This window comes from Ornithodoros turicata, chromosome 2 (assembly GCF_037126465.1).
Source record: "Ornithodoros turicata isolate Travis chromosome 2, ASM3712646v1, whole genome shotgun sequence".
Lineage (NCBI taxonomy): Eukaryota > Metazoa > Arthropoda > Arachnida > Ixodida > Argasidae > Ornithodoros > Ornithodoros turicata.
The window spans coordinates 92,794,306-92,818,022 of record NC_088202.1 but is presented as its reverse complement, the minus strand read 5'-3'; the positions used below and the strand labels follow the sequence as shown (position 1 = coordinate 92,818,022).

Here is a 23,717-nt window from a genome sequence, read left to right as displayed (position 1 = left end):
CGCGAAGACGTGGACCTTGTCCGTCGGCTATACGCTTCCCTTCCTGTGCGTATGGCCCCAGTTATTGCTGCCAAAGGGGGCCGACAAAGTATTGAGACAGTATCGTCTCCCCCCGCCTCTTTTGTGTGTGTGTGTTCAAGGGTATACGCTCTTTTCTTCTGTTTTGTCTAATAAAAAAGAAAAAAGCTAGGCACTGCGAGCACGTTGTCACCTCAGTTCATCTTAGCGCCCTGTTATCTCTCCGATAGCGGGGAGACTTCCTTCCCCGATAGCCACTCGCGCTCGGTGCAGTAGACCGAAAACGAAACCATTTTGGCGTTCGTTACACTCAAAAGCAAAGTTACCACTACTACCACGGTGGGTCGCCACAAGCGCACTCTTCCATCCCTCTGAACGGGTGGACTCGCCCGCTTCCGCTCGCCGCTAGGGTGTCTCTGCCCAGAGAAAATACGCCGCTCGCGCGTTCCGTAAACTTTTGTCCAGCACTGTACCTATTTATGTCTGTATGTATGTGTGTTTGTTTGGTTGTTTGTTTGTTTGTTTGTTTGTTTGTTTAAGGGATTGAGGAGGTTGGCCAAGAGTGTGCCTGACGTCATACTAGGAGTACCCACACTGAGACGGATGACCACTTGGACTGACAAACATGACGGCTCACTAATCAAATCATTATTTGAGAGAAACACGGCGAGTCAACGGGCGAAAACCTGCGTGTTCAGCATGGTATGGTAACGTTATGGTATTGCTGACCACTGCAGGCCAGCGCAACACAGCCATAACAGGCCAACGCAGCGCTCAATGTTGCTGTCCGAAGACCACACGCAAGAACGCATAAGATGTACTGCAGCAGACGCCTTCCGATGACCGTCTTTGAAGCAAAATCTTATGCGTATCTTACGTCGCTGCAATGTAAACAGTAAAACACCATAATTTTCACTCACTTTGAAAGAGACAGAGCCCGTTGTACCCAAAAATTGATTTTGTAAGAAATTATTTTGCGTTTCTAACTACTGTTTTCAACTACAACAGGCATGTTTGCTGCTATGTAACAGACAGATGCAATTCCTAAACAAATTTTAGAAATTGAAGACTATAGCAAAGACTAGCAAAGGGAATCCCGGAAGGGTAAGCTATAGCAATGAGGTATATCAGAGAAGAGGATATGTGAGACGAAAAGTGTAAAAGGAGAGTATCAGCTCCTAGCCTCTGCATCTTTACGCTTTGTTAGAGTATCATTTACTCACTTGCTGTGCAAAGTGAGTCTCGAAAGGGTAAGGCGAGATAATAAGACTAAAGACCAGCAGAAGAGAAGTGGAAAGGGAGCAAAAGTCCTAGTTGCACTTCATTTACTAGTCTTTTTCTTCTTCTTCTTCAAAGTGTGGAATACCGCTGGATTCTCTGTCGCAGTTCACATCTACAGATTAGGGGGTAGGCAGTAATCGTCAGTTTATTTTTACATTAAGCAATACTGCAGGCCTATCTCGAGTTCAAGCAGTTCAAATGGTAACAAAATACCTGTGAACAGCACGACTCACACAATTACAGTGTGAGAGGAGATTGAAGGACGTCTATATGTTCTTTCATGACGTAGCTGCTACGTAGCTGCTGCTGACGTAGCTGACGTAAAAGCGCTAAAAACAGGACGAACACAAGACACACACAACATCGAGCGCTCTTGTGTATGTCTTGTGTTCGTCCTGTTTTTACCGCTTTTACGTTATGAAAGTCTATCACCAACAAGTCCAAAGGGATGGTTTAATGTCTATGTGTTCGATGTACGACGTTCACGTTGAAAATAAATCTTCGTGTGATCTGCCTCTGTCCCATCATTATGGTACCGAACCATCATCTGGAATCACTTTGTTTAGAACTGTATATTTTTGTGCTCTAACTGTCGTATTAGACGTACTACCACCACTGTGTATCGTGAAATGCCCATTTCCTACCGTGTAACGCCATCTGGGCCTTCCAGGTGTACATGAATAAAAAATAATAAGGAAGGCATAGCTGATGACGGCCCGGGCGCGCAAATACGTACCAAACTCAGAGGGACGTCTTTACCCCATGTAAGGAAAACGGAATAAAGAGAGCATGGTGACCAAAGCACTTCGAATTAATACTGTTAGGTTTATAAATCATGTGTTAATCCTAAACTTGTACGCAATCCAAGCAGACCATGTATCGTGTCATGTCCTGGCAAATGACGCAAATTGTATATCGACCTGAACCTGTATTAGATTTTCCATGCAGTATTTTCGTGGGACGCAAGTAAAACTCACGCAGCTAATGGACGATGATGTAGAAGTCAGTGCTTCATTCTCCAGGCGCTCGACGGTTTGCGAGGGACGCGCTCTCGTCCAGCACGACGGTTGGGGACGACTTAGCCACTACAAATCACTTTTTTTGTCTTGCGCCATGGCCACTGTGCGCCCTCTGTCATAGCGCTGACGAGGGTGGAGCAAACGCGAAATTGCGAAGCTAAGTAATGGCGAGGAAGTACGTGAAGGAGAAGCATCTCGATAATTCCTTCCGCTTGCGTACAGAGAGTCGTCGTCACCTGCTCGCAGGAAAATTCGATATCGCCCCGAAGCGGCGCTTCACACGCAATGTCGTACCACCGCAGGAAGCCCCTTGGTCTCTACCGGTCCCGCCAGTTTTCGTGAGTTTCCCGGATGTTCGTGAACGAAGAGACGGATCGTGCTTCCGGAAACGGCAAGTCTGCACTGGCCTTTGTAATAGCATCCAAAGGTGTAGTGCAAGGACGACGCCTTCCGCACATCATCCTCATCAACAGCTGCAGAGCTTTATGCCATTCTCTTCTTTCAATAACACGTAATCTATCTTAGCCCGCGAGTAAGGCCACTGTTCATACTCGCGGGCTAAGATAGATTATGTGACCTTTATTATGGACCTTTCACTCGAAAAGTGTGTCGAGCTCCCTTTCACGCGCAAAGCTATGGCCAATTTCCCTCTTTGGCTTGGTACAAAGAAGCTTGAGCCGGTACGCTTCCACCGCTTCCTTGGCGTGGTAATCGACGCGGACTTGCGCTGGGCTCGGCACATTAAACACCTTGAAACTAAAGTGCAGCGATGGCTCCCCACAATTCAACATCTTTCTGGCTCAGGATGGGGCTGTGATCAGCGTTCCCTGCTCGCGCTTCACGCGGCATTGGTGAGGGCGACTGTGCTTTACAGCCTTCCTATTCTGCACAGGATATCAACAACTTCATTAAATACACTTCGATTCCTGTTTGCTGGAAGCCTTCGTCGATGCCTCGGAGTTCCAAGAATAGCTGAAACACAGCAAGTACTGGCTGAAGCTGGTGAGCTCCCGATTGAGGTTCTCCGTGAACGTGAAACGGCTCGGCACTTCCTCCGTTTGCGTGCTCACATTCCCTGCCACTCGCTCCTCAGGAAAATTCGATACCGCCCTGAAAGCGACTTCTATCGAGTAGCGCAGAGGACACGCCAGACTCTCACTGGCTTCATAACTAAGGACACTATAGCGCCGGAAGCCCCCTGGTCTCTACCGATACCGCCCACTTTTGTACGCCTTCCAAACCTTCTGGAAAGAAGAGATCAGGTCACCCCTCAAGTCCTCCGAGCCCATTTTCATGCTCTGGTAGACGAGAAGTTTTCTACGTTTACGGCGGCATATACTGATGGCGCATCCCGAAACAACAAGTCCGCCTCAGCATTCGTCATACTATCCGACGGCGTAGTGCACGGAAGACGACCATCCAACCTCCTCCGCAGCTGTGGAACTCTATGCCATCCTTTTCTTTCTACAACACATCGCTGATTTTACACCGCGGGACTGGGCAGTCTTCACAGACTCCAAATCTGCAAGCAATTGAAAATTTCGGCATACGAGGCCCATCCACACCCCTCGTCACAGATGTGTTAATGGCTTACCACATTATCTACGCAGCAGGCCACAGGCTAGTTCTCCAGTGGGTTCCAGTCCATTGTGGTGTCGTGGGGAACGAGCAGGCCGACAGCGCCGCAGAAGCAGCACTCTCGTATCGGAAACGGACCAGTATTGTTCTGCTGAGAGGAGACCGCCGTTCAATTCTGCGACGGCTAGTGACACCCCTGGCTTCCCACCAATGGACAAGCGATATTCTTCCCCCCTCTATGTTGAGCAGAGTTGATCCCACGCTCGCTTCCGCATGCCACGAAACAGCTCTCGTCAAGATGCTGCATTAATCCACCGAATGCGTCTCGATGTGGCCTTTACAGCTCGGTGGCGTTACCGCTTGAGGCAAGTTGATTCTCCCACCTGCTGCCACTGTAGTGTTCTTGAGGATCTGGAGCATATTCTCCTTCATTGCCCCCACTACCAACCTTCCCGAACCACACTCTCCGAGTCTTTTCGTCAGCTGGACTCTCGCCCCTTCTCCCTATGGAAATTGCTTGGTCCCTGGCCTAATCCCGCCCATCAACGCTCTGCGCTTAAAGCTCTTCTGACATTTCTGGACACCATCGGACTTCGATCGTTATTGTGAAGGGGCTCGTTATTTTATTCCCCACATTCCCACCAGCAATGGGGTAGAGTATCGCCTGTGGCGATGAACCTCCCCACTCTCCAAAGCCAAAAATAAAGTTGTTGTTTGGACACTGTTCACCGACTCACAATCTCCACTATACAGGCCATTGATAGCACAGGCACACAAGGCGCGTCCGCCCTCGTGATGATGGACATGTTAATGGCTTACCAACATGTGTGCGAAGCAGACGACAGGCTTGTTCTTCAGTGGGTTCCAGCTCAGTATGGTGTTACGGAGAATGAGCAGACTGACAGCGCCGCAGAAGCAGCTCTTTTAGGGCCAGTTCTCACTTGGCGACGCGCGACGCGGCGTCGTGAGCGGGTGGCGGAAGTAGAGGTGCATTTCCGCCGCCCCGTCAGCGCGCACAATTTTCATGTTCCCACCACAGTGGCCTTCCGTCGTCCAAAGCAGACGAAAAATCAGGGGGCGTGGCCTTTCTGTGTCACCTAATTGGTCGCCAGCTGTCGTTCTCGGCAGCTCTCGCCGACGTCGTGAAAGAAGTTCGACATGGCAGTTTTTTTGGCTCGACGTCTCTCCTCTCCCGACTCCGGAAATGCGCGTCTATTTCCGCCGCCCGCTCACGACGCCGCGTCGGGCGTCGCCAAGTGAGAACTGGCCCTTAGCCGACGAACGAGTTGAGCGGTGACTGTCATTCCACTCTTCGACAATTAATGGTGTCCATTCATCCAACACTCGTTTTGATGAACACAGACACTTGACACAGTCAAGACACAGTCAGCACTTTGACGGGCGAACACACTCGTTTCGGGGGCATCTTTGTCATGTTCGTCTGTGTGAATGGGAGAGTGAATAGCAGCAATGTATAAGAGAGAAGGTGTTGAGGGTGAGCGCGTTTCCCCGTGTTTCATATCCTGGATAGGTACGTTGAAGAGAGGGTAGATAGCGCGGTGTAATTGGTAGCATATCTGATCGGCAATCAGAGGGTTGAATCCCAGTGCTGGTGCCTTTTCTTCAACTGCCACTATTCGATTCATCACGCAGCTTTGGTGAGGTCGACTGTGCTTTACAGCCTTCCAATCCTGCACAGGATTTCCACAACATCATTAAATGCCTTTCTTTCAGACCCTGTTTCCACGAAGCCTTCGTCGCTGCCTTGAAGTTCCAAGAATGGCTGAAATACTGGCTGAAGTCCTGGCTAAAGTCCTGGCTAAAGTTGCTGAACTCCCGGTTGAGATTCTACGTGAACGTGAAACGGCTGGGCACTTCCTCAGTTTACGTGCGCACATTCCCCGTCACCCGCTCCTCAGTAAAATTTGATACCGCCCTGAAAGCGACTTCTATCGAGTAGCGCAGAGGACACGACAGACTCTCACTGGCTTCGTAGCTCAGGATGTAACACCGCGGAAGCCCCCTCGCCTCTGCCGGTACCACCCACCTTCGTAAGTCTTCCGAACCTCTGGAACGAAGTGATCAGGTTCCCCCTCAAGTTCTTCGAGCCCATTTTTATGCTCTGGTTGACGAGAAATTGTCTACGCCTGCAGCTGCACATACAGATGGCGCATCCAGAATTGGCAAGTCCGCCTCGGCATTTGTCATACCATCCGAAGGCGTAGTGCAAGGACGACGCCTTTCGCATCCAACCTCATCAACAGCTGCGGAACTCGATGCCATCCTTTTCTTTCTGCAGCACATCATTGATTTTACCTCGCGGGAACAGGGCAATGTTCACAGACTCAAAATCTCCACTGCAAGCTATTGAAAATTCTCGCATACGAGGCTCACCCGCACCCCTAGTGACGGATGTGTTAATGGCTTACCACCTCGTGTACGAAGCAGGGCACAGGCTTGTTCTCCAGTGGGTTCCAGCCAATTGTGTTGTCGTGGGGAACGAACAGGCCGACAGCGCTGCAGAAGCAGCTCTCTCCTTCTCGGAGACGGACGAGTATTCCGCTGCTGAGAGGAAACCGTCGTTCCCTTCTTGGACGCCTCGTGACATCCCTGGCTTCCCGCCAATAGACAGCTGTCATCTACGCCCCATCTATGCTGAGAGGAGTTGATCCAACGCTCGCTTTCCGCATGTCACGAAACACCTCTCGTCAAGATGCTACATTAATTCATCGAATGCGACTCGATGTGGCTTTTACAGCTCAGTGGCGTTACCGCTTCGTACAAGTTGACTCTCCCAGATGCTGCCACTGCGGTGCTCTAGAGTTCTAGAGCTCATTCTTCTTCATTGTCACACTACCAACCTTCCCGAACCGCACTCCTCGGGTCTCTTTATAAGCGGGACTCTCAATCCCCCCCCCCCACCTCCCTCAAAATTGCTTGGTCCCTGGCCAAATCGAGCCCACCAACGCTGTGCCCTCAAAGCTCTTTTAACATTTTTGGACACCATAGGGCTTTGATCCTTATTGTGAAAGGGCTCATTATTTCATTCCCCACATCACCACCAGCAATGGGGTAGAGTATCGCCCCTGGCGATGAAACTCCTTATTCATCATCTTAAAATAAAGTTGTTGTTGTTATCACATAGTCTATGGCGCTGATCAATGACTCATCAGTTCAGTACAGGTGGTGTGTAACAAGTGGTTAATTAGCACCGATTGAAATCGCTCGATGTCTAGCAAACCACCACATGAATGCACAGGGCATACCTGAGCCTCCGTCTGGCAAAACATGTACATAATACCCGCTAAGGGCTAAGCTACATGCCTGATAATTCCCACACGCTTAAGAGGATCTAACAAAGCGCACCAGAGCGAAAAGAAGGCTAGGAGGAGTGAGGTAAAGAGACAACTGACATAGGAACAACTATATTAGACGTGAACGCGGATAGCATTGACAGTACCCGTACCTGTAAGATCCGCGACCGCATCAGCAACCGCGTTAATTGGCATAGTGGCATCCGCATCCGCGCGGATCTTAAGTATAGCCACACATCCGCAGTCATTGTATTTACAAGAGGAAGTTCACTTGATGAAAATGTGATCTGACAAACGTTTTCACTCTTTAGCATGCAAAATCACTCAGAAACATTCGAACATGTGTTTGTTGGAACATTGTGTCATCCACAATTGTCAAATAAAATGCAGTTAAAGGTATACGGTCATTCCGTGCCAAACGTCCCAGACATTGCGCTCGACCATCCCCGATTTCTTTCAAATAAATTGTGGTTGATTGTTCCCATGCAGCCAATGTACTCCCGGCTTATTTTTGCCGAAAAAAATTTTTTCGCGCCATGGCCGCCTCTTGAAGATTGCGATTTGACATGTAACCTGCCTCGCGAAAAAAAATATATAGCAAAATAGCTTTTGCGCGAATTCCAACCAAATCTCTTCTGAGTGAAGGCAAAGCATAATACTTTCGTGCCAAGACCAGTTGAAGGTTGATGGACACGTTTTATCGAGAGTTTATGCCCCGAGAAAACTGAAAAATTTCGGGAACTTTTGGAATTTTTTACGGAACTCTGCAATGTTTTCAGAGCTGTTTAAACTGTTTAGCTCTGCTGTGTAGGAGGCATAGAACGTGTTAAAAATATTTTGAGGCGCGCAGACTTGGAAGAGTACGCAGAAAGAAATCATGAATTTCGGAAATATTGCTTTTTACCACATATTCAGCCGTCAATTGCACACTGAGGTGGTCCTGATAAAAATATGAGACAAATTGCGTTTGATAGTGTGCCCCTTGAACATTTATTTTACAAAGTTTCATCGAAACCCTTTTTGTTTTAGCAGCGAAAAAAATTTTTGAACTTTACCACCCCCGCACTCATCCGGCATTGCCCCTCAAGGCTGCTTCACCCGAAGACGCATCGCCGCCGCTGCTGCCAATTCGTAGGCGGGTCGTAGCTGCCGCCGTTCACTGCCGTAGTTAATATCGAATATTTTGCCATATGAACGATTTTCTACTTCATATTTCACAGGGTGAATGCTTTAGTGCAGAGGAACAAAACGAAAATGGGTGCGTTCAACAACCAACCCAGAGTAGGAGTTGTACCTCGTGACCATGGGAGTAGGGTAACCCTCGGGTAGGTTGTGGAACGGGCGCGTGTACGATTCTCAACATGGCGACAGCAGACGACATTGACATTTGGGCCACGCGACATAAGAACCGCTGCCCGCTGCTTCGCTTTAGTGTGACGCTGTTGTCTTTGGTATGGGGACATCTGCGTTGGTTCGTAAAGCATTCACGCCATGAATTAGGGGTATTTACCGCACGTTCCAAGAAAGAGTAGCGCTGTTCTCGTCCGCAGCTAGTTCTGAAACGCACAGAAACAGGTTTCGACCTTCATATACAACGATCCGATGTGTGTTTTATGTATGGTTCGGTTCATATTGCTCTGAAGAAAACATCAGGTCGCAAAATTTGCACTGGAACTTTCCTGGGTCCGCTATGATGCTGCCGAGACGAGAAGCAGCAAAAGCGGACTACCGTAGATTTCAATGCAGACGACAGCTCTGACGTCACTACCCTTACCTACTCCCGTCTGATAGGGAGTAGAGCGAGTCGACCTCGGGTAGCTACTCTCGAGTAGGCAGCCCGCTTTTGGAACGGGGGTCGCGACGCCATCGAGTAGGTTTTGGAACGCGGAGAGTAGCTACTCCCTACTCTCGAGTCGACCCGGGGAAGTTCTGGAACGCAGCCTGATCATAGGCTTGTCAAATATTCTTTCATTGTCCTTTAACAGAACGTCGTGGCCACATTATAAACTACATATCAACGTGGAGGGGCCCCCTCATGCTCCTTCATGATTATTACAGCATGAACATATCACTCTTCATGAAAAAGGGTTAAAGCTTGGACTGGTTGGTGATTCATAGTTAAAAAGCGTAAGATCCTCAGTGCGAGGTAAGACGAGGACGGAACACAAGAGAGCACTGCACGGGCCGACTTTTACGGGCCCGACCCGGCCCAGGCGCATCGAAAAATGGCCCGGCCCGACCCGGGCCCGGACCTTCATATTTTTATGCGGCCCGGCCCGGCCCGGCCCGGTGACCCAGTGACTAGAGCCCGGCCCAGCCCGGCGTCTAAGCAAATAGAGCCCGGCCCGGCCCGGCCCGGTGACCCAGCGAGTAGATCCCGGCCTAGTATTTCCAGCAGCGACGTACGCGTTTCTGGCGATTATCAAACAAATTTATAAGTAAATTTATAAGGAGAGAAGACAAACATACAAGTGATGGCGGTTTAACACCGTAACCGCACGAGACCAAATTAAATCCAGAACGCACGGGGCGTTATCGTTACACTGTCAAGATTTTGCGGAGATAGAGCCTGCTGTCGACAAACTGCTTCTCCCAGTCCCTATCCCTCTCACCAAGCTTTGCCAAAATGATAAAAAGATTGTGAAATATGTGAGGAGTGAGGAGCAATGTAAAGTGGCTTGGAGAATGTTCTAGAGGGTCGAATCATATGCATAATGCAGTACCCTTTGCTTGTCTTTGCAAAATATGCACAGGAATGACGCAAGCGCATGATGATATGAACTAATGCATCTCCAATGTGTGGAATTAGCTGCGTGGCCCGGCCGGGCCTGACTCTCGGGAACATATTTGTCGGCCCGGGCCCGGCCCGGCCCGCGGTGGTGGCGTATTTTAACGGCCCGGGCCCGGCCCGGCCCGTGGTGCTGGCGTATTTTGTCGGCCCGGGCTCGGCCCGGCCCGGAGCACACAGCCAATAACAAGCCCAGCCCGGCCCGCGGGCCGGGTCGGGCCCGGGCCGGGTCGGGGGCCCGGGCCCGTGCAGTGCTCTACAAGAGATGGCCTCTTTGGTTGGCAGTTCAGTGCGGTGTCTTCGTCTCTTTTTGTGTTCTGTCCTCGTCCTTCCCTGCACTGAGGGTTCGTATATTCGTTTCCCATTATTTTAGCTGATCGATGTCAATTGCCAAAGCTGGTAAAACGAGAGCAAGGATCCGCATCACACCAAAAATACATTGGATCGAATCGGATAGGAAGCGTGCTTCGTTGGCTGATTATGTGATTTGTGATTACCACGTGGGTCGTGCAATAGTGTACCCCCGGCAGGTGCAATGGGGCCCGTCTACGTGGGGTCGTCGACATTGAGGGGAAACCCATGTATTTCTTTTCGGTAAATGATCTTTATGCGTCCGCATGAATCGAAATGGTTCGCCTTCGTTCACGCACCCTGTGCGAATATCCGCAGGGCTTTAATCATGCCCGTGAAGCAGGGGAGCAAAATCACTATGGCGTTTTACATTAACGCACACTCGGGTAGAGTAAATCCTGACAGATAATGTCCTCACGTTCACGTGGTTCCAATATCGTTTTTATTGTCTTTCGTCGACCTTTCGTGTGTGAAAGAAATAGAACGCTTCGAGCGCTACAAATTTTATAGACACCCCTCTGCTCGGAGGCCCTTGTCTCGCGTGAATACTTCCTATTCATTTCAGCTTGATTGGAGTTTCTTGTTTTTTTCGCAGACAGACGGTGAACGTCCTTTTTTCGGCATTTAATCTTCCCAGGCTTCGCGATTCAATCCAAAGGAGCCTGCTTGAAGATTTGCTAATTCTCCAGGATATTGTTCTCACTTTGCAGAAAAATTCAATGAAAAACGAACAAAATCATTACCGGAAATAATTTATGCAACGCTTGCCCGATGTTTCAGCTGCATGAATCATCTACTTTCACGATGCAAAATCGTACATTGTACTTACATTGAGAGAATAAGATTTTAGAATGAATCACGACGCACCAACTGGAGGGCTTCTTCCCCGTGATTCTCATCCTCGGGTGAGGATTGCGGACAAGAACACGCAGTTTTGTATAATGCTCAAACAGTCGGAATAGATGGACCACGTGGGCCTGAAGAGACGGACAGTGGTTTGCGAGCTACCAAACGGTGTCGATATTTCAAGACGGATTCCAAAAAAGTATGCTAAAAAAGTATCGCCCCGGAATATTTGGTGTGTGAAGGAGAAAAAATAAATACGTGGAGTTGAGGAAGAGCTCTTCATAAAGTGAAGATGTACTACTAAAGGGACGGTCGCATCCATTCCAGTCGATTTCGAAGCTACGGTGTCATTTATTTCCTCCAGGACCACTGACCATGGTATCGAAAATCCCATAGGAGATAGTGTCGTTGTTTGACTGTTATTCAACGGAATACATGACAAGAGCAGACGCAGGATGTTGAGCGCAGTCGGGATTCCCTCACTGGAAAAACGAGAAAACGTCACTCCCTAAGAACCAATGAGGGCGCGACCTTGAGAAATGGAATGTCGCGGCCGTGTGGGCGACATAGAGGAACGGGGCGTCTGGACGGCGCCTTTCGTCCTCTGATGTCACGCCGCCGTAGCTTCTGCGGCCGCGGAAGCAGCGCTAATGTTTAATATTCGTTTATTTAACATCTAAGCACTTTTCGGACGAAAAAATCAGCCGGGTAGATTGTCGGCTGATGCAGAACATAGAGGTATAGATTTCATAGATCGGCTGCCTGATGCGACCGTCTCTTTAAAAATATGGTATCTCGCAAGAAAATGGATGCAGTCTCCCTTTGCTTAGAAGAGCATATAGGCAGTGAACGTGTACCTTTGGATGGCATGAAGAGCAGCATGAAGCCAATTACGAGGAGAGCAGGAATGAAGCATAAACCGAATATGGTGTTCATCGTCCTGTTTATTTCTTGAAAGCAACCATTATCTGCTCGAAGCCTAAGGTGAACATGACCAAATGTCACGTAATGGCTCACAGAGACTAAAGAAGACGAGCATTTGAACGTTGCACAAAATGCTTACCCGGCTCGTGGAACATCATCTGGAAGGATAAATTTACTGAAGTGCCAGCGCGGGAGACCACTATAGGTTTGTTTAAACTTCAAGCACGGAGGAGCAGCTATGAAACAACTCGTGTGTGTTTGTGTACCGATGCACAGGCTGCAGAGCACGAGCACTAAAAAGGTCCATGACGAAAACCATTTTATCTGTACTAAAAAGGATCAGCCTGTGTGTTCCCTGTGCACTGCACGTGCAGACATAAATAATGAATGCGTCGACTCACTCTGACGCATTTTCTATTATATTAAATTCCTCAACAGTGACATTATAGGAATCCGTTGAAGTACAGCAGACGTTCCCTATAAAGTTGCATGTCACAACTGTTCCTAGGAATACTTTGTACTGAACAAACAACCAGTATGCTGCCATATCTTGCATAGATATTGAAGCCAGACTAGGGGCGGATGCAGACCGGGGGGTATTTTTCGAGGCGTGTAACTGAGGAGGGGGACAGGGAGAAACCCAATACTTGGCCTAATGTTTGTCGGACTCGATCCCCCCTCCCCCTGGCTCCGCCACTGAGTCAATCATGCAACCAAATTATTACACGGAGCTGCAGTTCTCGGCATGCTAATGTGCGGTCTACGATACAGGGTCATATTAACAGCAGCAATCGAAGTAGGGACGACAGAAACACATGCACAGGACAACTGCTGGCTCTTGCTGACATACTTGTACTTACGACAGGTTTAGATATATACAGACCACCTTCTGCAATTCGTAACAAGTTTTTTTTTTCTTATTCTTCTTTCAACAAGAAACCCAAAAGTAGGGCAGCCCGGTGCATGCAGGCTGGGGTATCAAGGCTGTAATATATGTTAGTTAATATGAGCAGTTAGCAACCGCCCCACCTTGCTACGCTATGCTGCTGTTATAGTTAATATGAACAGTTACCAATTACCACGCCTTGTTACGCTAGTATGATATACAGGGTGTCCACCGTAAGTATAGAAGTAATTTTTTTTTAAATAGAAAAATCACTTTTTCCCAGTTTTAACAAATGGCGATGTACTCTACGCCTAAATGCCCACCTTAAGAGGGCACAGGCAAGCTTCTGTGTCGATGCATTAATTAACTTTCATTAATTAACTTTTTAATTATCATTTATCAACGCTAGACGATCGACCCAATGAGAACATCGAATCCCTTGGGGTCACTGGAAACATCGCCGTTTTCAGAACAAAAATCGAGACAGTTATAGCGCGAGGAAGGGGTCTGGAAATAAGGCGATCTGGTGGTCGTTTCTCGACGCTCGAGTAGAAGCACTCCCGTTTTCCTTTCACTGTATGCGGGAGGGGAAAAACACTGTCGCAGGGGGGACAGATTGCATGGGGGCAGATTGGTGCGACAACTTTTTACCACCCCCACATACACGGGACCACCAGAGCACCTTATTTCCAGGCCCTTTCCTCGCGTTATACCTGCCTCAATTCTTGTTCTGAAAACGGTAACGTTACCAGTGACCCCAAGGAATCCGATGTTCTCATTGAGTCAATCTTCTATCGTTGATAATTAAAAAGTTAATTAACGAAAGTTAATTAATGAATCGTCACAGAAGCTTACTTGGGCCATCTTAAGGTGGGCCTTTAGGCGTAGAGTACATTGCCATTGGTTAAAACTGGGAAAAAGTGATTTTTCTATTTTTAAAAATTACTTCTATAGTTACGGTGGACACCCTGTATGATTCGGCTCTATTCTTCAGACCTTATCCTACGGCATTCCTTCAATTATACCGTTAGCTTTGAATCCCTTCAGAGTTATACTCGAAAAATTGCCTACTCAAGTGAATTTTGGCTGCAGGAAACAAGCAGAGCAAATACCATTTACCCCATACCGTCATAACGAACTTTCACTTTCATGAACTTCGTCAATTAGTATCTGTAAGCAAAAACTATCGCCAACGTCCCTTGGCAAGTCTGAGCTGCCTCAGGAAGGGTGATAATGATTAGGGGAATTAAACGGTGCAGTGAAAGGAACGCACAAAGTAACACCAAGTAATTAAGGAAAATCAGGAGTGTGATACTTTACATATCGGGTGACACCGCACGTATTCTTTTCGCCGCCTCCGCAGCAGGAATCATGCCTTACCTTCTCGTCGCGGAAGTATCTGCACTTGCGATCCGTCAGAGGCTGTAATAGTTCCAACACATATCGTTAATCGGCGAACATCAGCTTAGCATAAAATACTTGCAGCAGCTTGCTTTTCATAACGAATTGCTTAGCTTCACACAAAAACATGTACCGTATTTTCACGCGTATTAGCCGCGGCTTATGCGCGATTTTTTTTTCTCACGGGTGCCCTGCGGCTTATCCACCGGTGCGGCTTATCTGATGACTATTTTTTTCCTGGTATTTTCCCCGTACGCCGATTTTAACGAAAGGGCCGACAGTGTCTCTGGAACAGCACTGCCCTGCCGATGCACGAACAGTGCGTAACAGGCACGGGTCCACATTCGAGTAGATTGATTTTCCTGGGTCATTCCCCCAAGCAGCTTTAAGGAAAGTGGTGACAGTGATTCACGTCTTCTGGAAAATCACTGACCCATCAGTCCACGAAAAACACCCGACAAGGGCACAATCTGATCTTGGTAGAACTCCAGAACTGACCTCCTCTGTTGTACACTGTGCCGATCCCGGAGTATGGACCACAGGGATTATGGCCTTCTCTATGGTCTCCTTTGTCGCACAAATCAGTCGTCTCGTATTGCCCGCGGCTTATCTGCGGGTGCGGCTTATCTGCAGAAAATTTTCAAAACGTCCCAAAAAACGCGTCCTGCGGCTTATCTGCGGTGCGGCTTATACGCGTGAAATTACGGTACTCTAGATATTTCGGTTTTCGGTACCGCCCCCCCACCCCGCTTTTTGTTCTTCTTTCTTTTCTTTCCCTTTTTTAAAATAGTTTGAGACAGCGACTTAACTTAATCCTGAATAATTAATCCTTCTACGTTCTGAAGTCTATTTTGAGGACTCCTGGGAGACATGCACACAAGAGACAACGTTTATTCAAAATATACATATATACGTGATTTCTATGAACAGCTAATATGAACGTGGTTTTCAGGAATGTTACTCACGCTTACAACTTGCAAGTCACTATAAGCGTATAAGAACTATGCTTCTTCTATTTACTGTATACTACTTACTTATATGCTCCAGTTTGATAGTCCATTTTAGTTTTAGTTCTTCGGCTAATTTTCGTTTGCTTCATTGAGGTATATTTCATCACCTCAGTATATATTACACCTATATTACACCTTCACTATATTAAACCTTCCCGAACCGTACTCTCCGCATCCCTCAACGAGCTAGACTCCCGCCCCCTCTCTCTCTCACAAAATTGCTTGGTCCCTGGCCACATCCAGCACACAGACGCTCTGCCCTCAAGGCTCTCTTCACCTTTCTGGACACCACAGGACTTAGATCCTTTTTGTGGAGGGGCTCATTATTTCATTCCCCGCATCACCACCAGCTATGTAGTAGAGTATCGCCCTCGGCGATGAAACTCCCTAGCCATCATCCCGTAATAAAGTTGTTGTTTGCTATTTCATTAATTTATCTACACGATATGGTAAAAAATTGCAATAATTCGGGTCCTGCAGTACCCGAATTATTACCGTAAATTATTGTCGTTCCCGTTTCTGTTTCTGGTATTCAAAGTGTGCGATATACGTCCCTGTTTCTGTTTCCGTACGGTTTCCGTTTCTGTTACCGTTTTGCTACCTTTCCCTGGTTACGTGGGAACGAAGATGATGGCCAACAAGAGGCCGCTGCCTGGCCTGCCTGGCCAGGCGATGGGTGGGATACAACGTTACTATAGTCATGTTCAACTTAAGAAGGAAAGGAAATCTAGTGCGTCAGCTCTCAAAATATTACTGCGCCGCGGATAGGATGGCTGGACACAGAGAGGCCACCTTCCCTCCTTGCGTCAGAAAATGTAATTCATCATACTCACTGTTGGAGTCAAGCGTCAGCAACACCAGAGTCCGTGGTACCGAGATAAAGGTTTAGTGGAAAACTGAGAACATACAGGTGCGCGCAGATACGCATGCACACCCGAGCATGCAGAAGGTGCCAGTGTTGTCGGCTTCTTCCAACCCCCCCCCCCCTCGACAACTAATCGTCCACGAAGTTCATGGGAATCCTGAGCGCCGCGAGCCTGCGCTGCATAAACCAGACGACCTTGTGCCACTCCTTTGTTGCTCCTCTCCGAGCGCCTAACCTGGGGAAGCTGGCTGTCCCCGCGACTAGGTTCTTGATGATGTTCGGGTGGGGTCGCTGTTGTCAGTAAGTCAACAACGAAGTCACCTGAGGAACCCGAATCCTATTTATGGGGAGTAGGTTCCTTGCGTCATTCCTCTTGCGACTGGCACCTAAGTTCCAGGGACGCACTACCGGTTTCACTTCCGCCGCAAGGCTTCGCCATGATTGGAGTCTCATCGAAAACTACACTCCGAGTGGCCTTGACCTTGTGACTATACTTCAGGAGCACCCTGTAGCCTTTTGAGGTTTCACTGAAGCCCACTAAAACACTTTCCACAGCACGAGCGCCCCATTTACTGCGGTTTGCTCTCGGTACGTGCATGAAAGCTCGGCTGCCAAACATACGCAGATGCTGCAGGGCGGGCTTCTTCTTCTGCCATAACTCGTAAGGTGTCCTATCCACTGCTCTGCTCGGTAGCCGGTTCTGAAGGTAACAAGCAGTTACCACAGCTTCTCTACAGTACGTCTTGGATAACTCTGCACTAAACAGCATCGTGCGCTCTCACAGAGCGTGCGGTTATTTCTCTCTGCCACACCATTTTGTTCAGGGCTATGGGACAGGCGTCTGAAGTTCGATGCCATGCCTCCGGAGAACTTCGAGCGTCTTCTCACCAGTGCACTCTGTCCCGTTATCTGCACGGAGGACCTTCGGGACTTTTCCAAAATTGGTTTGTAGAGCCGCCAAATATTCGTGAAGTTTGGAGCAGACTTCGTCCTTTGATTTGAGTAAGTACTGTACCGCATACCTGGAAAAATCGTCGATAAACGTAAGAAAGTACTGGTTCTTGCTGGGTGTCAGAGCCATCATTGGTCCACAGACATCCGAGTGTACCATGTCAAGAATATTCCCAGCTCGCGTGCCGCCGCCTTTAGGGAAGGATGCCTTCTTCATCTTTTCTTGAATACAACTAGTGCACTGCTGATGATGATCGCACTTCGCAATGTGAATACCTTCAGCCACAGCCTGGTCCTGAGCCGTTTGACAGCGCCTGGGTCACGGTGACCCAAACGATGATGACGTGACGAAAGTCGAGTGGTGCGCGCCTCTGCAGTGCCAGGTTCCGTGAGGCGCAACCGATAGAGGTCCTTAAGGATTGCCCCGGTAGCCACAGCATTCGTTCCTCGAGAAAAGACGCAGCTGTCATCCGCGAGAGTTACAACGTGGCCTTGTTGCGTCGGCCTTGAGACTGAAAGGAGGTTACTCTCCAATGCAGGAGCATACTGGACGTTGGTAACTTGTACCTTTTGAAGCGTTGTGTCAGAAATCTTGCAATAAAAAACCCTATCTCTGATACCTTCCGAGGAGACCTACTGTCCATTGGCGACGGCAACGATTTCAGCCCTAGTCCTGTAGTGTTTCGTGAAGAAACTTTGGTCATTGCACATGTGACTGGTTGCACCTGAATCGATGTGCCAGGTCCTGGATGAGGAACCTCCGTTGAGGAGAAAAGCGACCTCTGGGGGTGAAGACCCACGTGACGTAACCGTATTTGCTCGCTGTTTCCCTCGTTCTGTGTCAGCCAATCCTTCCTTTGTGCTTTCCATGCTGGACAATCACGTTTCAAGTGTCCCTCCTTCTTACAGAAGAAACATTCCCGGGAGTTTGAGGGTCCCTTCATCGCATTCTGCGACTGTGGCCGGAGCGCAAGACCAGACACCACTGCTGCGGAAGTCATCTTCGCCTTTCTCTTATACTCGTCCACCAGCTTCCCTTTCACGTACTCTAATGTCAGATCTTCATCCGGGCGAGCATCGAGGGCTGTGACGAGAGACTCATAACTGTCCTGAAGGCCACTCAGCAGAAGTGCAGCAACTTGAAAATCTGTTGTATCTTCACCGATTCCTCTCACACGGTCCACTAACTCCAAAGTGCTCCTGATGTAACACTGCATGTCCTCTGCCAAGTCCAACTCCGTCTTATACAATTTCCTCAGCAGATACAACTTGTTGCTAAGATTCGCCCTCTCGTGCACCTTGCGGAGCTCTTCCCACATGCTTCTTGCAGTCGTGAAGTTGCAAACATGTACTATCTGGCTGTCGTCCACGCTCAGACAGATTGTGCTCTGGGCCTTGCAATCCCCCACAACCCACGAAGCAGTACGACCCTCAGCTTCAGGTTCGACCTGTGTTACATAGGACCATGTCGCTTCACGATTCAGCAGTATTTTCATTTTGAACTTCCAAGACTGGTAGTTCTCATCCGTCAGTTTGGCCACCGCAAACTTGCCTGCATCTCCCATCGCTGGTCCTCACTGAGCTTCCGTCTCCGCGGTCTCAGTAGGTGAGTGGGCCCATAACTTGTTGGAGTCGAACGTTAGCGAGAGCACAGTCCGTGGTACCGAGGTAAAGGTTTAATGGAAAACTGAGAACATACAGGTGCGCGCAGATACGCATGCACACCCGAGCATGCAGAAGGTGCCAGTGTTGTCGGTTTCTTCCAACACTCACTCTGCTTCCGTGTTGGCTGTTAAGACTGGCTGCATGACACTACGCTACGGCAGAAATGCGCTCCCCTACTGGTGGCGCATGGTGGCGCTACAGCATTTCTCCTGGCGCGCTACTGCTTCTCCTTATCTCCAACGGCGTATGCAGTTGACGGACTAGATTTCTGTTACATCTTAAGTTAAACACGACTATAGATTACCTGATCTAGTAACGTTGGTGGGAACGCCCTCGTATCGTCACATTGTTGTCTCATGACATCATGCATACGTCTCAGTGCGCGGGAATTTCAAATCATGTGTATTCCAAGGCTTTCGGTATTTAGTTTCGGTATCGCGGCTTTGCGATACCGATACTAAATTACAGCGTACAACTTCACGCAAAGTAACGCAGAACCTTGGTAAAGCATAAAATGCACTACCCTTTCCAACAAAAATATACGATCTGATCTGTCAAGATCGAACTATCCTTTTAAACTCACTGGGGTGAGTACATCAACGACCCTAAACTACTCCCCTATTTGCTCTTTCAGTACACTGTGTCACCTGTGCTGTAAACTACATGGGTGTACTTCGTTGGATCGTGTTCCACAATGTGGAAGGTCCATTCGTAATGGAGCATTTTTTTATGTGTGTGTTTGCTGCAAAACAAGACGAAAGAAGTTAGCGAATTTGAGCACACGCCGAGCATGTCCATGTGTCATATACCCCGTTCAGTGCTATGCTGGAAACTGTCTCCTGTTAACGGAATGCTGCATTTATACATCACTTCATTCGAATCTCCGTATCGGTTCGAATTCTGGACTTCGGATATCAAGGCTAATTTTAACATTAGCATCTGCCACGAGCCATGTATAGGGATTGAAAACACTTGCAAGGGAAGAAGCAAGAAACGCTAGCAAATAACGCCCATAAGACTCACTTGTAGGGCGCATGCCCTTATGTGCACTGTATCGTTGTCCTAAAATATCGTAACTACATTCTATATAACCAGTATACATCTAATACAATTGCCAGTCAGGCACTTATCGTTTTCATGAACCATCGTATGCATGTTCCATGCACCTATACATTGTTCGATCTTTGGAACACGTTGTTTAGTGAACACATTCATCTCCAGAAGAAAAACGTGTAGAGAGGTTTCAATTCCCCTATTGGCCGACCACCAGGGCGCGTGGTTGTCCTTCTCTGATTTCTGCACCGAGCAATGACAAAATGCCAAGCGCTGTGAGCCATGCATAAACCAATAGACGTGTACAGTCCACTTCCAGAAGAAGCAGGAATCATTTTCTTTGTTTCCAATGAAGAACTCTACGCATTTCATAACCTATTCACACGGATTACACGACAAGTTCAGCTTCCCTACGAAAAAATAGGGGTGACACCATACTAGATTATCGTCAGTTGTTTCGCTATTCTCATTTGCCTGAGTCGAGAACACGACACAACCGTCACCTTCATTTACCCACACCCAATGTTAGTGCCTACGAGTTTTCGTTTGCTTATCGTACCGCATATGAACGGAACTCGCTCCCCTTGTAGAGGAGGTGGTGTCCCTCTACATGAGTCCTGACCGGCGATGATGGAATGTCCCAGCGGGCAGATGGTCGTGGCCTCACGCTAGGACGGTGCCGGTAGAACTGCCGTGCCAGAGCCGTAGCGCGTGGCAGCAGAGGCACGTCTTCGTCATCACACACGGGCCGCCACATCACTCCCCCCCTCAGACGCGGAGCGGTGTAGAGCTAGCGGATGGGGTCCGCGTCGATACATAAAGAGGAGGAAGACTGGCGACACGTGGAACAGGGACGACTTGTTCAGAAATCGCAGTAGCAGCAGAATGGTTGGTGCGGGCAAGCGCTAACTGGGCGGGTTCCAGGGGCGGTGTGAGGGAGGTATGCCGAAGTAATTCAGAGAGGGGCGACAGAACCGCGACCGGTTCGTGAGCGCTGAGCTCGTAGTGTTGTCGCCAAGGAGGCTGCGGGGAGGACCATCGTGAAGCACGGGGAGACCGGGAGTAAAACTCACTGTGGCCTCCGTGCGTGTCCCCGGTGGAATGTTGGTCCCGGAGCCTCTTGACCGCATCTGGACGAGCTGCCAGTGTCTTGTATGGAAGCCTGGTGGGAAGGCGAGGCGGGCAGGGTTCTTGGACCGCAAGCGTAGCGGATGCGTGTGGGGCGGTCGACAGCGGCGTACCGCGACCGGTACAGGAGCGTGACGCTCGGGAAGGTGCCGCTGGTGGAAGCCCGAGGAGTGCCATCACGAAGCGTGTGGCGACGTGACGTGGAGTGTGGGACCATTGCGACGTGAGCTGGGTAGATGGGTACAACCACGGTGTTTCGCGGCCAGGCGTTGCGATGAGTGGAGCCGCGTTGAGTTGACGTCGTCGCCTAGCGGTTCCTCGGTAGAACGTTGCACCGTACCTTCGGAGGTGGGCTTGCAGTAATTTGGGATGGTGCTTGGCCGAATTATGCCGAACATGGTGTTCGTTGTTCGGGTCACCAAAATGTAGAGGAGGTGGTGTCCCTCTACATGAGTCCTGACCGGCGATGATGGAATGTCCCAGCGGGCAGATGGTCGTGGCCTCACGCTAGGACGGTGCCGGTAGAACTGCCGTGCCAGAGCCGTAGCGCGTGGCAGCAGAGGCACGTCTTCGTCATCACACACGGGCTGCCACACCCTCTTCCATAGTTTGCTCGCCTGACATGGACTCGCTCTTCACTGCTATTTCGCACATTTATGCCTAGTTCGTAACGTTTTCCTCCCCTATATCACCACGAGCAATGTGGTAGAGTATCGCCCCTGGTGATGTAACTCCCCACTCATCATATCAAAACAAAGTTGCTGTTGTTGCTGTCTTTTTCGCAGTAATTTCTACCGTTGTAACACCCCGTTTTTTTTCTGTTGTTGTTATTTCTGTTGTTGTTTGTACTGTTGTTCCCTGTTTGTTTGTTTCTCTGTAACTTATATTCTATATTCTATGCTTTTAACTACTTTGTGTCATTGTTTTTGTAACATGCTTAGGCCATGAACAGACGGTCAGCATCGTCAATCAATCAATAAATAAATAAAACTGCCTCCAAAGACGGCTTTTGCCTTAAAATGTACGCTCCACAGTCTCAGAGATGCAGACATTTACTCGTCTCCTGATATTATACTTCAGTGCTAAATTGTACAGACAGCTCAGTCACTAGACGATTTCCGTTTGAGGCACTGTATCTCAGTTGACCCGAACAAACACACTTCCTTAGGCAGGGGATTCCTTTCTACGTCGGCATCCAGCGCTTCCAGCTTGGGAGCCAAAACCGGATAAACTATATGGCTTCTTTCTGTCCGTTCCTCCGCTAGCTGCGGAGGTACCTCTCAGTAGAGAGTTTTAGTACATCGTACGCAAAGGTGATAGCGTACGTAACTGATAGCGTCGGTGGTTCTGCGCACTGCGCGAAGCTGTCTTTCCGTTATGGGCATGCGCGGAAGCATCAACGCTATCCCTTACGTACGCAAAGTTGATAGCGTACGATGTACTAAAACTCTCTAATGTCTCGTACGTACGAACGTAATCCGTTGAAATCCTGCGCGCGTGAATAGCTTAGCAAATAACATTGATTTCTTCTGCTTCGCTATTTCATAGCAAAGACAACAAGAATGCCTTCAGGTGTTCTCTCAGAGCCCACGAAAGGAGCCGCCTAACTGGTTGTATCCTTACCCGTTTTGTAATGTAGAGTCATAGTATCTTACCATCTAAAGCCGTTCTGTCTCTACCAACGTCGAGGGCCATAGTAGTCTCTTTTCCTTGTCTTCTGCACCGTCTACTTCTTCTTCTTCACACTCTCTGGCCTTCTTCATCATCGTTGCTGTAAACATTTGCCGCCTCCTAACTATTGTTTTAGGAGTTTATTTTTTGGTATATTCGGACGATGGTTTCGGAGTTTATTATGTCCCGAGGATTCGGAGTTTTTCAGCTTTTATTTGTCATACCTATGTTAATATCCGAAGACCGGAGAAAAAGCTGCAGCTATGAAATGACATATTCACAAAAAGAATGACCCACCACGTCCCCAAAACGCTCACTGTCATGCTGCGTAACTTTCACAAAACGACATCTATGCCACTATCACCTGGGGACGTGAACACTGCGGGATCCTGGGTATTCGTCTACATAATCGTTAGCCAGCTTTCGCTTGCGCTCGATCACGCAGTCAGTGTTGCAACATCAAACTGCCCTTTCATGAAGACAATTTGTATGCCATGCGTGTTTCCTTTTCTATTTTGAGCGAAAATCACGATTCAAAACGATTCAAAAAAAAGAGAAACCCTGCTAGGCGCTGGATGTTTTCCAGTAAAATCTGGAAAATGGCTGAAATGACCTCAAAGTGCCCTCTGTGCTTAATCGCTTGTACGTCTAACGAGCTAACGAGTGACAGAAGATCCAAAAGGACGGGCACGTGACACATTGCGCGTGACGCATGGTACGCCCTTCACGTATCGCGCGAAGTGCGCAGTGCACGTGTTTTAACACGTGCCCTTCTCGACGAGTGCGACGAGTGATGTCGAATAGTGTCACTAAATAAGGTACCCTATTCAGTGACTCTAATGGTAAATTACCTCTATTTGGCAAGGATGCAGTTCAGCGCATTACACGGATGCTTCAAGGGTTGCTTCGTGCGGATGCTTCGGGAAAGACTGCTACACGGTGGATTTGGTTCAACAGAGCCACCCTCC

The 23,717-nt window shown here is 48.6% G+C and overlaps 1 protein-coding gene across 4 annotated transcripts in view; it reads right to left on the bottom strand.

Annotated features, from left to right (window-relative positions):
• The window catches only part of LOC135385796 (uncharacterized), a 60,334-nt gene extending 37,545 nt beyond the window's left edge, over window positions 1–22,789 (bottom strand). For 3 of the 4 annotated variants that reach the window (XM_064615315.1, XM_064615316.1, XM_064615318.1), the window contains exons 1-4: window positions 22,734–22,783; window positions 14,386–14,427; window positions 12,259–12,277; window positions 12,053–12,174 (exon numbers count right to left, since the gene is read on the bottom strand). In XM_064615315.1, coding sequence (XP_064471385.1) covers window positions 12,053–12,174; window positions 12,259–12,277; window positions 14,386–14,427; window positions 22,734–22,773 — 223 coding nt within the window. In that variant the 5' untranslated portion in view covers window positions 22,774–22,783. Of the gene's footprint in view, window positions 1–12,052; window positions 12,175–12,258; window positions 12,278–14,385; window positions 14,428–22,733 lie in introns of all 4 variants that reach the window. The other variant, XM_064615317.1, reaches the window with a different exon arrangement.
• Window positions 22,790–23,717: the final 928 nt, after the last annotated feature.